The sequence below is a fragment of the Rhamphochromis sp. 'chilingali' genome (assembly GCF_963969265.1).
Source record: "Rhamphochromis sp. 'chilingali' genome assembly, chromosome: 10".
NCBI classification, from domain to species: domain Eukaryota; kingdom Metazoa; phylum Chordata; class Actinopteri; order Cichliformes; family Cichlidae; genus Rhamphochromis; species Rhamphochromis sp. 'chilingali'.
Window position 1 is genome coordinate 12,864,579 of NC_137937.1, and position 15,194 is coordinate 12,879,772.

Here is a 15,194-nt window from a genome sequence, read left to right on the forward strand (position 1 = left end):
GGGTGTTGGAAAGAAATGACACCCACCTCTCCCACAGGGGAATTGTAGGAAAAGGGGAGAGGCAAAAGGGGTACACTGTATTTATAGTATTGCACCAAAGAAGAAGAAGAAAAGGATGAGGAGGGGCTCTAACTGATAATGAACACAACTACAGGCTTGGAGGTCCTAAAAGTCAGGTATAAAAGGAGCAGTTTGGGAACACATTTTGTGTAATTATAACAATGTGATTTATGACTCTGTTACATCTGCACGGATTTTACATATTTATTCAATAACTTTAGGCTGCTAAAGCATCAGTGTAATTTAAATCCCAATTACGAATTATTTTGTAAAAACAAGATGAACTCATATCTATCTTTTGGTCTCAGTGGTAGTCAAACTGTAGCTGTATGAAGTAACAACTGCTGATAAATAAAAGAGACTCACAATTTCACTAGAAATTGTTTGAAAATGTCCAGGAATATTTACTTTGATTAAAAATTTCCAAACATAAATGTGTGCCTTCTCTTTCACACTTTTGAATGAAATTCGGTAGCTCAGTTTTCAACTATTTATCCTACTGCATAGCAATGACATTTTATCAACTATGGGATCTGATTTATAAATTATGTAGTTATATTCTGCAGTTAATTCCAATATCACTATGCCTATATTGTACATATAACATATAACGTATACATATAAAAATGTTGGACAAAGACACAGAAGACAGACGTTTTACAGTTTTGCCTTTGGACCCTGCCACAATGGATTTTAATTCAGACAATTAAATGTGATTGAAGTGCAGCGTTTCAGCTTTAATTCAAAGGGTTTTACAAAAACTTAGCATTAACTGCTTAGCAATTATGCCTATTTTTAAAAACAGTCCCTTATTTAAGGCTCAAAGGTAATTGCAAAAACAAACAGAAGTTTAAATATAAGCACTGAGTGTTCTTGACTTGGTTAACTGATGAAAAGTTGTCTTTCTAAAGTGTGGACATAAGTCTGTCATCATGCACTTTCAATGTCTTCTGTGGTCTTTCCGGACTTTTGGTGTTGCTGAGCTTTCCAGTGCATTCCTTCTTTTTTAAGAATGTACTAGATTGGTTATTTGAACACTTCTTAAGTTTTACCTACACTGCAAAGCTATGAAATACAAACTCTGAATTATCTTCAAATATTATATTTGCTTTATTTGTCATGAAATAACAAGGGACCATGAAACTGTCAGTCAATTATCCAGTTTCTTTTCAGCCTCTCAGACTGAGGGATTGTCTACACTGATAGCTGCAATTTCTAATCAGTTTATGCCAAATTTTTGTTTAACCCCTTAAATTAATGGAAAGTCTGTACTTTAGTCACATATTGATTGTTTGATTTAAATTCCAATGTGGGGAAACCTCATGGAGCTAACTGTATATTGTAAATTTGGTAAATTGACCCATTTAATTTCTTTTCTGCATCTAAGTGCTTTCTGTCTTGCATTCACACTCCAATGCACACATCGGAAGCATCTTGGGGTTCTGCATCCTGCCCAAGGATACTTTGGCATGCTGACTGGACCAGCCAAGAATCAAACCACCAGCCTTCTTATGACTAGATGACCTGCTCTACCTCCTGAGCCACAGTCACCATATATTCCCTAAAGCTATACTTTATTATACTTTGTGGCTGTCTGATTATGGCAAATATAACAATAATAATTATTATGGTCAGAACTGAAAGAACAATAATTGAACCCAATTGCTCAGTGAACTTTTATCAGTGGCATTCCTTGAATTTAATTCAAGAAATTTCTCTACTTGCAGTAATTCAACTTAACAGAATAAATAACGAAGATATGTGAACTGGGTACATTTGGGTTACTATGCTGTGCTATAGTAGCTTGAGCTAATACAATTCTTTAAAAGCCAACTTAGTGTGACTAGATACACCGTGGATTTAGAGTGGCTTTGCTCTCAGTAAATTATGAATGTACAGTCTGACACTAACGGTTATATTATTAGGATTGCCTCTAACAGCAGATCTAGTGTGAATGAACTCTCATGTGTCTAAAAGCTCTTTGTGGAGAAATTATCTGACATCTGTGCCCCACATCTGTTTGTATGTACACATAGACACAGATGGCTTACATCAACACCTGGATGTGACTTTGATTTCCTGCCAAATAGGTGGATCGGGATGACAGTCACTGTTAATGCTGTAAAGTGCAAATTGGCACGTGTGCAGGCTCAGGAATGTAGTTTAACAGAAGAGTATTATGTTGTATTTTACAATACCGAGTTTGATTCACGTGTCTTTTTTCATAAACAATTATCCCCATTTTGCACATAGAAATATTATTAATGGTTATACATGTTACGTTTGCCACCTCTCTGCATGGATTTGGGGTTACAAAAAATTGTTTATAACACTGGTGACAGTGTCAAAGTATAAAGAGTCCCTAACCCCAGATTTCTGTTCCACTTTAAAGAAAATAAATAAAAATGAAATGGCAGTACCTTACATAAATTATTATATATTTGGTTTCATATTAGCCACTGATTTGGTAATGATCAGACACTTTATGTGTATTTGTTTTCTACTTCATTTGTATTTTAATCATGTTGCATTGCTTCTTCTTTTTTAAACCTTTTTATGGTCTTTGCAAGCGGAAGCAAGAAAGCCCATGACATGAGCTTTTTGGGTCTTTAACTCTCCTGTTATATCCTCCTGAGAACTGAGGAAAAAGTATGTGGCAGCAGCGTAAGGTTTTCACAAGTTTTATTGTAAACACAAGAATAAACAATGGTGAGACGGGAGTATGTGGTGAACCATGCCTTCTGTCTGGGTTCATACCTGGAAGCAGGCATCTGGCAGTGGTCAGCATTGTGATGCTGCCAATCCAAGGGATGGCTAATGGTTGAAGAAGGCCAGAGGGTCGTTGATCCAATTAATGATGGCGGATCGGGCAGACTGGAAACATAGTGTCTATTGGGAGTGCTGGAAACCAGGTCTGGTTCATCCAGAAGAGCCTGGTGAATTGTCTCCTTGATTCCCCGGGTGAGGGAGCCCAGTCTACATGGTGATGGGAGGATGTTCTCAGGTTCTGACTGGTCAGTGTTGGAAGAGAATTGGAAGAGAATCTGGTTGTTGTTGGAAGAGAATCAGTGGATTTTATATTTCTGGAACCTGGATGATAAGAAATGAAGAAATTGAAGCGGCCAGAAAACAAAGACCAATGAGCCTGGTGAGCATTGAGCCTCTTGGTGGCTTTAGGGTAAGTTGTGGTTGGTCCAAATAATAAACGGTTATTCGGTTCCTCCTAGCCAACGTGACAATTCCTCTAAGGCTAACTTGACAGTGAGTAACTCATAATCCCGCACATCATAATTTTGTTCTGGGGGTGTTAGTCAGTGAGAGAAAAAAGCACAAGGCTGCAGCTTACCTTGAGGTCCAGACTGCTGAGCGAGCACAGCCCCAGGAACTGAATCACAGACATCCACTTTCACAATAAACTGCTTCACAATATCTGGGTGGACAAGGACGGGTACAGAAGAGCTGAAGAGTTGTTTCGGTTTGACAAAGCTGCCTCAGCTTCTTTCTTTTTTTTTATAACTTTTTATTTGTCAGTTTACAGTATGAGAATACAAAACTTACGGTCAGCATAGGAGACATACACAATTCCAGTAATAGCATCTTCTTACATCATGGTAATATTCAATTATTCAGTACAAAGGGAGTACACAACCCATTTTTCCCAGAGCTTCTTGAATTTCTCAAGCTCGAGTCTAAGGGCAAAGGTAAGTCTTTCCATTCCAAAAATTTCTTCCACTATCCCACGCCATTGGGCCCTAGTTGGAGGGTCTGCCTTTTGCCATCTTCGGGTTATGGCCTTCCTGCAGCCAGCCAAAAGTATTTTCAATAAATAATTATCTTTATGTGGGAGTGCCGTAGGCAATTTGCCAAGATACAACGTATCAAATGAATAGACTATTTTAATCCCAATTATTTTGTATATCTCAAGGGCCACCTCCCCCCAATATGGCTGGATCCTTGGGCAGGCCCAGAAGACATGAAAATGGTTTGCCATGGGGGTTCCACAACCTCTCCAACATAGGCCCTGGCTCTGTGAGCCTGTTTGCCGAGCTGTGAGTTTAGGAGTGATAAAGAATCTCACTACATTCTTCCAACCAAACTCTCTTAAGGACCTTGAATTTGCAGTGGTAGCCTGAGAGTCACATATTCCCCACCAGCTGTCCTCTGAAATTAGTGAGCCTGATTCCCTCTCCCATTTCTGCTTAATGTACAACGTAGAGTGATTTTTAGAGGCTTGTATACTACCGTATATTTTTGAGACCATCTTTTTAGAGTCCTTTCTCTTGTATGCCTCTTGGAAGATATGAATTAGGTCATATTCGTTTTCATCTCTGATTAGTAACGTCTTGTTGTAATAGTCTCTAACCTGCAAGTATCTAAAGAAGTCATGCTTTGCCAGTCCATATGTATCTGAGATGGTTTCATAGCTTTGGAATCCCCCATTTGTTGCTAGTGAACAAAAAGAAGTAATTCCTCTCTGAGACCACTGTTTAAAGGTCCCATCCAGCCTGGCAGGCACAAACTCCGGGTCATAAGCTATCCAATTCAAGGTCCTAGCCTGTTTTTCTATTTGTAGTTTCCCCACTACCCTGAACCATAGTTTCAGGGTGAACCGGGTCAAATGGTTCAAATCTTTGTAAAATTTTTCAGCTTGGTTCTTATTTCCTAAAAGTGACTGTAGTGGGAAGTCTAATTGTGTAATTTCCATATTTTTCCATTTAGCTTCAAAGTTTGGGGAGCACCAGTTTACCAGGGGCTTCAGTTGTGCGGCGTAGTAGTAATCTTGTAAGCACGGCAAAGCTCTCCCTCCCTTCTCTTTTTTTAGTTGCAGCGTTTTGTACTGGACCCTCGGTCGTCTGCCGTTCCAGATGAACCGTGAGATCCATCTGTCCCACTCGTCAAATTGTTTTTGGGGTATCTCCAGGGGTAGTGACTGGAAGAGATAGAGGATTCGAGGCAGAACGTTCATTTTAATTATTTCTATTCTATTACTCATATCCAATGGGAGGAGAGAGACCACCGAGTTAGGTCAGATTTGATCTCTTTGTTGAGGGGGCAATAATTAATTTCATAGAGTCTAGACATGTCTTTCATTAGGTTTACTCCCAAGTATTTTATTGTGGGAGAGTCCCATTTGAAGTTAAATTTCTTTACAGTTTCCGGTCGAGGTGTATAATTGAACGTAAGGGATTGAGTTTTTTGAATATTTAGTTTATAGCCAGAGTAGTGATTGTAGGCTTTTAGTAAGGTCATCAATTGGAACAAACTAGATTCAGGATTTGTAATAAAAAGAACATCATCCGCGAACATACAAGTCTTGTGTTCTTCACCCCTGATCATTATTCCTTGTATTTCAGAGTTTTCTCTAATAGCCTGAGCCAAAGGCTCAATGTACAAGGCAAACAGGGACGGGCTCAAGGGACAGCCCTGGCATGTCCCTCGCTTCAAAGCAATATTTTGAGACAGGTGCCCATTAATCCTGATCCTGGCTGTTGGGGAGTGATACAGTGCTTCGATACATTAAATGAAGCCATCTTTGAATCCGAATCTTGCTAGTACCCTAAATAGATATTCCCAACCCGCCGAGTCGAATGCCTTTTCGGCGTCTAGGCTGACCAACATTGCACTAATATTTCCTGATGTTATATGATCCATCACTTGTAGCGTTCTCCTCAGGTTGTCCTGGGTCTGTCTATTTGAGACAAAGCCTGTCTGATCTAAGTCTATCAGCTCCGGGATAATTGATTCCAGTCTCTTAGCTAATATTGAAGCAAATAATTTATAGTCCACGTTAAGGATAGAGATTGGCATGTACGAGCTGCATTCTTTTTTATCTTTGCCGTCTTTTGGGATAATTGAGATAACTCCTTCTCTCCAAGATTGTGGGGCTACTCCTGTTCTTAGTGTATGATTAAAGCAATTAAGCAGCACTGGTGTTAGTTGTGTCCTAAATGCTTTATACCATTCGGACGGATAACCGTCTGTGCCCGGTGCCTTATTCGCCTTCAGCCTGGAAATGGCTTTATGCAGCTCTTCAGCAGTTATCTCAGCCATGAGTTTTTTATCCTGCAATTCTCCTATAGATGGTAGGTCTAATGAGTTTAGAAAGGCTTCCATCATTGTATTCTCTACTAGGGGAGGTTGGGTATATAGGTCTTTGTAATACTGTTCAAATGCCCGTTGAATGTCCTCCTGTTTACTGCAAATAATTTGTGACTCAGGGTTCCTGATTTTATGAATTCTATTCTTTTCCTGTTGTTTTCGCAGCCTCCACGACAGAAGTTTCAGCGCCCTAGGTCCCGTTTGAGCTTTTTTTCAATTTCCTCGTCGTAAATGCTGTTTAAATCTTGTTTAATTTTGTTCATCCTCACCAATATCTGGGGGTCTTTTTGGGCAATATGTCTAGACTCTAACGATTTCAACTCCCCCTGTAGCTTCTCAAGTCTTTTCTGCTTTTCTTTTTTCCTGTGTGCTGTGAGGGCAATAATCTTACCTCTAATGACAACTTTTGCTGCGTCCCATAGAGTATTTGGAGATACCTCGCCATTGTCATTATTTAGTAGATAAGTTTCAAATTCCTGCTGGATTTGTGTTTGTGCTGATTTCTCATTCAGAATACTGGTATTGAGTCTCCAAAGTGTATTTGTCCGCTGTTTAGCGCGGCACAGGGTTAGATACACACCTGAATGAACAGATAAATCTCTGACCCCAATTTTACATTCCTCGACCTTATGCCAGTCTGATTTGTACATAAAAAAATAGTCAATACGAGTATATACTGAATGGCACGCAGAGTAACAGGTAAACTGTTTATCCCCTGGATGAGAGGCTCTCCACACATCAATCAGACCCAATTCTGTAAGCATGTGTTGGACCATGATAGCATTTGAATTTTTCTTTTGCCGGTGGTTGGATGAGTCTAGTTTTGGCTGGAGTTGAACATTAAGGTCTCCACCAAAAATCAAAACTCCCCGTGTTTCCAAGACCGCTAAATCAAGTAGCTTCTTATAGAAGGATTTGGTGCTTCCTGGCGGGGCATATACATTAAATAATGTTACTTCCTCCTCTTCTAATTTACCCTTTACCAAAACGAACCTCCCGTCTTTGTCCTTTATCTCTGAATACAATTCAAAATTAACAGCATTGGGGATCAATATGGCTACTCCTCTTTTGCGGCCTGATTTATGAGACAAGTAGTAGGTATGCTGGAATCCAAGTTTTTTCAATTTTTCATGTTCTAAAGAAGATAAATGTGTCTCCTGCCAAAAAATTACATGCAGCTTCTCACGTTTCATTTTGGCTATTATTTTGCCCCTTTTAATCGGATTATGTAGCCCATTTACGTTCAACGTGATTATTTTACTTTCCGGGTGATGCATACGACTTTTTCAGGCTGTGGTCCCTTGTGCAACATCACCCATGCCGACCAGAACATAAACAAGAACAACAAACAAGTAATCCCAAAAAACAAAATCAAAGACTTCCAAGTCCGAAGTTCAGGTGGAGCCTCGAGTTGAGAGGAAATCCTCGGTCCAGACGAGGGCCTCCCTCCAGTGTCAGGGAAAATACCCAGCACCAGTATCATTGTTTTATTACGTCCGAATTGCCCAACCGGTACAAAGTTCCTTCTTTAACAAGCTTAGGGAGTAACTACAAAAAAAGACTCTTCACAGGATATGCGGAGAGCAGAGCTACAGATGTGATTTGAACATCCAAAAGCCTGAATATATTCGACCCAGATAATAATAAAAGTAAAATAATCACTGTAGTTAGGGTCATATATGGGATACGAGATGAACTGGTAGAAACTCTTAGATATAGAGTTCAGCTTAAACTGTCATGTGCAGAAGAGATTTCGAGTTATTGGTAGATTTGCTGAGGAGTAATATTTCAACCTCCTCTCTGCATGAGAGCAGGATACCTCACTGCAAAGCTCCAGAGGGGATGTGGAGACCCTCTTGTTTTCACTCGCAGGAGTCGGATGTTCCCGGAGGGGCCCGGTGGAAGCTCCGTAGTTTCTCTCTTATCCTCCGCCGATCCACCGCCTTTCTGCTGCGATCTGCGCCGGCCCTCTCCCACGTTGCTGGTCTCTGCTGTTTCGGCGCCGTGGGGCCTGGTTCCTTGATTTCATCCAGGCAGAATCCTCTCTTCTTCAGGTCTTCGGCTGCCTCTGTCGCGTTCTCGTAGAGTTTGGTGCCGCTATCGAAAAACACCCTCAGCTTCGCTGGATCTGGCATTTGGAAGCAGAGTCCCTTGGCTTCGAGCACTCTCAGGATCCCCACGTACGCCTTTCTTTTCCTAAGGATGTCTGGGGGGTAATCTTGATCAAAGTAAAGCCTTTTCCTGTCATAGCGGACATCCTTCTTTCTCCACGCTGAATGCAGTACCATCTCTTTTATTCTGTACTCCAGAAAGCACAGCACCAGTGATCTAGGCGGAGCGCCTTCTTGGGGCTTTGGGGCGAGCGCCCGGTGGCAGCGCTGGATTCCGAGGTTTGTTTCCGCAACCGGCGGGCCGATTTGAGCCCTTATCAGCTTCGTTACAAACTCTATCAGATCCGGGCCCTCTGATCCCTCCGGTACTCCATGTATGCGGAGATTATTCCGGCGTGAGCGTGCTTCTAGTTCGGTCAGCTTTGCTCTCAGGGTCTCCTGGCTCTCCATCATGAGTGCGAGTGCCTCCTTAACCTCCGTGTCCCATTCTTCAATCTCGGCTATCCTCTGTTCTGCCTCCTCTACCCTTGCCGTGGTAGCCGCTAGCTCCTTTGTAGTTTCTTGAAGTTTCTTGTTAATTTCTCCTTTAAACTCATTCAGTTCCTTTTTCATATCATCGTGGAAAGAAAGTCGAAACTCACTCATTTCACTTTTAAGGTCCGATCTCAGAGCCCGGATCTCATCGTAGATAGCTAGCATGGAGGGACTAGCTTCGCCATTATTCACCTCTCCGCTGCGAGTTTCCTCGGCTAACTCTCCCTTTTCCCGTCCCGAGCTTGGTTTGCCTTTAGGCTTTTTTTGTTTATCCCCATCCATGTCAAGTTTAGGTACTGTTCTTTGTGTCTGAATAATCTTCCAAGGGGATTATTTCCACCCGGCGGGGAGCCGAAACTTTCAGGCAGCCATTTGCTACCGCGCCAAAACCGGAAGTCCGCTGCCTCGGCTTCTGGGGACCAAGATGAGTAAGAGCTGTGGCTACCAGACTGTAGTTCCTGATAAAATGGCGGTAGAAGTCAGCAAATCCAAGAAAACGCTGAAGATGGTTTAGAGATGTGGGAGTGGGACTTTTTTTTCCCGCCCGCACCTTCAGGGGTCTGTCCTCCTGCCAAAATATAACCCGGAAAAGAGATCAAGGAAGAGTGAAACTCACATTTCTCTGCCACGACGTACAGGCAGTTCTCCAGGAGACGTTGTAGGATACTATGAACATGGATCTGATATTCCTCAAGGGACATGGAAGAAATAAAAAACATCATTTAAATATACAAAGACAAAAATGTTCAAAAAAATACCTCAACACATCATTTACAAATGCATCGCCAAGTACTCAAAATATCCCAATGGCATATTAAATGCAGTCTTTCATGTATCCTCTTCCCTCATATGAACGAGGTGATAAGTGTTTCAGAGGTCTAGTTTGGCGAAAATAGTGGCCCTGTGGATGCGTTCAAAAGCGGAGTTGATGAGTGGTAATGGACACTTGTTTTTAACTGTAATGTTGTTTAATCCCCTATAATAAATGCAGGCGTCTTACTTTTCTTGGCAATGAAGAAGAAGTCAGCACCTACTGGGGAGGAGGAAGGATGGATGATGCCGGCAGCCAATGACGCACAAATATATTTTTCCATTGCCTCGCTGAGACAGGTTGTTGAGGCAGCTAGAGGGTAACAGAGCCCCGGGGAGAAGGTCAGTGGCACAATCGTAGGGCCTGAGAGAGGGAAGCGACAAGGCTTTGTCTTTATTAAAAACTTCTTGGAGGTTGTGGTACTCTTTAGGGTTGGAGGACAGATATGGGGGGTGGAAGATTGGTGAGGGAGGTTTGTGTGAACCGGAAGGTAGTAGCGATTTTAGGCAGTTGGCAAGACAGAAAAGCTTGCGATCTTATCACCAGACCAGTCTATATGGGGCTTGTGTTTCTTTAGCCATGGATAACCAAGGATCAGAGGGGTCTCTGGGGAATCAAAAATGTAGAATGAGAGAGTCTTCAAATGATTACCGGATTAGATTGAGTGGACTGGTTCTGTCTCATGAGTGATCAGAGCAAAAACTTGTTTATTGAGAGCAGTGGCAGGAATGGGAGGTTGCAGTGGAATGAATGGGACAGCTAGTTGTTTGGCTACTTCTATGTGCATTAAGTTTACTTGGCACTGAAATCTATAAGACTGTGAAGGGAATGAGTGACCTGATTAAAACAAAGCAAGACTGGTAGTGTTAGATGGGGCTTAGACTTGAAGGAGCCACCCATCCATATCACTGAAATTACTTGCAGGTGGGATCTAGTATCACAACAGAATGGCAAAAAAAAGCTCAAGTGGCAGAGATGTGGCAGGAGGAAAAAATGGAGCAGACCCTTTGGAAGCGGAAGCAAAAGTAACGTATTACACATTACTTTAAAAAAAATTTAATTAAAGTAGTTAGACTGCTCGTTACAAGACTTTCTCATTACTCCGTGAAAGGTCACATAAATGTCTCATAATGACATAGTCAGTTTACAGCTTAAACCCGAGGCTCCAGTCCCACACACCAACACAAACCCCTACCCTAACGAGGACAGACATAACATCTTTCTTTTAGGCTTATGTTTCATCAAAAAGGTAACAACAGAAAGAAAAGGTAAAAAACAGCCCAAAGAGAGTGGTCCTATTTTAGAAACATGAACTGATAAAAACAGAGACTTCAAGCTGGACTGCTCATCACTGCTTTTGTTACCTGTTGAAGATCAGGCTCTGGCTGCTGGGCTGGGGTCAGCATGCACTCAGCATTAATATCAATCTGGCTTCTTGGCTGTCTTTGTGTTTGCATGCTGTCTGTGCAGATGCATGCAAAGAGCCGAAGTTTTGTAAGCAATATAATGTGATTGTTTATGTCCTTAATGCAGTTTCCACTTTATCATCATGGTTTCATCCTTTTGAGCAAAAAAACATAAAATTAATGTCCATAGCTCCACTGATCACAACCTGTATTGCTGTACCACTCCCCCATGGCCCTCCTCCTGCACAGAAACTGAAACCAAATCAAAAAAATGATTTGTTTCTTTCTTTTCTTTCTTTCTGCCATGTGCACAGATAAGTGAAGAAACTTGTAACACAAGTAACAACATATTTATATAATTCTTGAATTTGGTTACATTACGTTCTTCATACTGTTACATAGAATATAGTCATGTTCCCATACCCAACCTTTTCATCATCATCAAGTAACATAGAATATAAAACATAGATCCTAGACTGTTAAGGTGCCTTGGTTTAATCAGAGCACAGATAATAGGTTTATTATATTAATGTGAAATAAGAATAATCCAGTAAACTACAGCTTATGGGCAGCATATTCTAGTGTATTGAAAGACAGAGTAAAAGTGGCTTTAGGGAAAACTGGGAGATCGGATATCTGTAACTGTAACTGTGAGTCTCTAACAAAGAAAGTACTTTAAAAAAAAATCACCGAGCACATTTGTAATTAATATACCAACACAAAAAGCAGCCAAACTAAATGTGCAGAGGGGCTTTATTTGTTACAATCACAGGAAAAATGAGACAAGTAAACTCAATACAGTAACATAGCTAAATGGCAATATGAGTGAAATGCTAGTGGGGAAAATGTCAGAATAAAATAAATAAATAAATAAATAGATAAGCTGTAGAGGTGATTTTTATAGAGCATAAATAGAGAGAAACCATACTCTACACCGATTTTCAACTTTAATTCAAAGGATTTAACAAACATTTTACATTAACTGTTTAAGAATTACAACCATCTAACCTCATCGAGAATAGTCTTGAGAAGGTAAGTGTTTCATTCTCAGTGTCTACAATCAAGGCAGACCTTCGTGAATACGAATACAAAGGATTTACAAGAAGATGCAAACCACTGGTTACACTCAAGAACAAGAGGGGCAGACTTTACCAGAAGACATTTAAAAAAAAACTTGCACAGTTCTGGAAAAAATAAGTTATTTTAAAAATGACCCAAGATTAACTTGTACCAGAATGATGGGGAAAGAAAAATATGGAAGTGGAAAGGTTAGGAAAAGCATTATTATGCCATGGACATGGCTGCCAATTGCACCGAGTAACTAGTGTTTATTGATTGAAGTAGACTGCTTATAAAAGTAGTATTATGAAGTGTACTGAAGTACTCTGAAGGGTACAGGGCTATACTTACTGCTGGGTACAACTAAATGCTTAAAAACTGATCAGACAACACACACATAATGAGCCAAAGGAAACTGCAAAAGAGTTTCTCAAGACAAAAAAATGGGATATACTTCACTGAGCAAGTCAGTCACTTGATCCGGACCCAGTAGAGCATGCTTTTCAGTTGTTAAATATAAAACTGAAGTCAAAAAGAACCACAAACAAGTAGCAACTGATGGCAGCTTCAGTAAAGACCTGGCAGAACATCTCAAAGGAGGAAACACAGCATTTTGGGTGTATCCATGAGTTCTAGGATTCGGGCAGTCATTGATTGCAAATGATTTTCATCCAAGTATTAAAACAAATCTTGGTTTGTCGATTTACTTTTGCACATCTAAAAATGGGGGACTAAATATATGTATATATGAAAATGGTTTTAATTCCTTAACAGTTAATGTAATACTTTTGTTAAACGTCTGGAATCAAAGCTGAAAATCTGCATCTTGATTGTTTAATTTAAAATTCATCATGGTGGTGTACAGAGGTAAAATTTAAAAAAAAAATAGCATCTTTATCCAACAATCTTTGGACCTAACTTTGGATTACTATAGTATAATGTAGAATAACGTGGCATAGTACCATGTTTTATAGTGTCATATCATATTATATTGCAATATACCATATAATATAGTGATATTGTTCTCTCCCAAACTTCTTTAGTTCACCTTATTATTTGCTTAAAATGTATTTATTTAGTTGATTTTGGGGAATTAGGGCTTTTTTTTTTAAATTAAGTTCTCATAACTGTTTAAAAGACAATTAAATAAATAATAGAATCAGTTTTTTATCTTTTAGATTCAATCATTATAATCTCGGCTTTGATCCTGTTAAGTGTAATTGTGATTTTTGCCATCAAGCAGCCATAAAATGTAGTATAGTATAGTCTTGTACTGTGGTAGCACATTGTAATATAAAATGTAACAATATAGTAGAGAAAGAATCCTCAGTATATAAAATGATAAAGTAATAAACTGTTTTGGAAAATAATAAGATACATGATTGGAACAGTCAAGAAACTGAGTAAAGTAGATAATGTTGATATTATAAAATGCAACTTAACCCTGTTTTAATGTTCATCCTCTCTACTTATATTCTACATCCACATCATCTAATATTTTTCTTATTTGTTATTACATGTTAGCACATGTTATATTTATAAATTACATCCCATTACACTATTTCACTCTATTGTACTACCCCGCTACATTCGCATCTGCTTTTTCTTCCACCTTCCATTGATTTCTGTTTTAGTGCGGACTCCAAAGTCTCCTATTTGTCTGCACTGAGATTTAAAAAGATCATATTTAGTGAAATACAGCTTGCCTGCTCCTACGTGCATTTTGAATGAGGCTAGTAGTGATATTTGCGTATAACAGAAGCACCTCCTCCCTCCCATTGGACAATGTGTACGTGAGGGCGTGGCAAGGAAAGATGAGAGTTGCAAATCCATGCCCTTACTGGGAAGACATGGAGCGCTATGGACACAGTCTACACGAATCTGATAGGAATCTCAACTAAAGGCATCACTATTTCTCCAGTTTGGAAACAAACGATTTGAGAGACCGAGAGCAAAGAAAGGGTGGCCCGACTGAGGATGGAGTGTGCATTTGAAGCACAGAATCTGATCTCCATTTCTTTGAGGAAAATCCAAAGCTCCAGGACGCAGAGAGGAGGCATCAAGCTCCACAAGAACTTACTGGTAACGTACGTACTGAGAAACGCCAGGCAGTTCTACATGAGCAAAAACTTGTCGCAGATGCAGAGGACGAATCCGTACGAGGATGTAACCGTAGTCCGAGAAAGGCAAGAATACCTCGAATGGACGGGGAGCTTCACGGAGTTGGCTGATGACTTCTACTGCAACTTTACTGGGGTTGAGTCGGACACTTGGCACTGCGGAGCGCACCAGCCCAACGGTCAGCCTGCAGAGGTGGCGCACCAAGGCGCATCTGCCTGCGCAATGGATTCACCGAGTGACTCTGACCTCATGGTTTCGGACGCCTGTTGGAGCTGTGCGGACAAATCCTCCTGGGAGTTATCTATCCCGAACACGCAAGCCAACCAAAAGACTGTCCTGGACTTGGACACCCATGTGGTGACTACTGTCACGAACGGATACTTCCACACAGACTGTTGCGCGCAGCCCAAACAGCCGCAGGGCGCGCAGTGCTACACAAAAAAGCGAAAGATTGACATAAGTTATCATATCGTTGATCCAGAGTTTTATTTGCCAGACTTTGCGCCAGTGCCGTGTAAAAGAATGAGGAGTGATGATGATTCACATTCAGACTCTGACCAGTTGGACAGCACAAACATCTCCAACCTGATCTCGGTGCTGGGCTCAGGTGGGCTATCTGAGTTTGTGAGTTGGCAGCAAACGGACCTTGAGCAAATATTCGCCACTCAAACAATTTGTTTAAAACACACGCTGTTAACAGGCAGCGGCTGGACCAGAGCAATCGAAGCATTTTGATATGTATGACTATGTGTTTTTAATTTCTTTGTATCGTTTTATTTTGCTGCTTTTAAATAAATCATGACACGACTGCAGTTCTCTCTTGGACTTTTTATACAAAAACAGTGCTGAAATTATACAGAATGGTCATATGCATTTCCATTACTTTTTGCACATTGACATTTCCTGTGCTAGTGCGAATAATTTCTACACAGCATGACTAAACTGTAACCTTTATTTAAATATTATTTTGTGGTGGTGATTTTTTGTTAAATT

At 40.5% G+C, this 15,194-nt stretch overlaps 1 protein-coding gene across 1 annotated transcript; it reads left to right on the forward strand.

Moving 5' to 3' along the window:
• Positions 1-12,993: 12,993 nt before the first annotated feature.
• LOC308404173 (immediate early response gene 5-like protein) lies at positions 12,994-14,985 on the forward strand. Its single transcript, XM_080894074.1, has one exon. The coding sequence runs from the start codon at positions 14,058-14,060 to the stop codon at positions 14,934-14,936; it is 879 nt and encodes a 292-aa protein (XP_080750200.1). The 5' UTR covers positions 12,994-14,057; the 3' UTR covers positions 14,937-14,985.
• The last annotated feature ends 209 nt before the right edge of the window (positions 14,986-15,194 follow it).

Excerpts from the sequence above, each read along its gene's own strand:
- LOC308404173 (XM_080894074.1), top strand. The coding sequence starts at position 14,058 with ATGGAGTGTGCATTTGAAGCACAGAATCTGATCTCCATTTCTTTGAGG.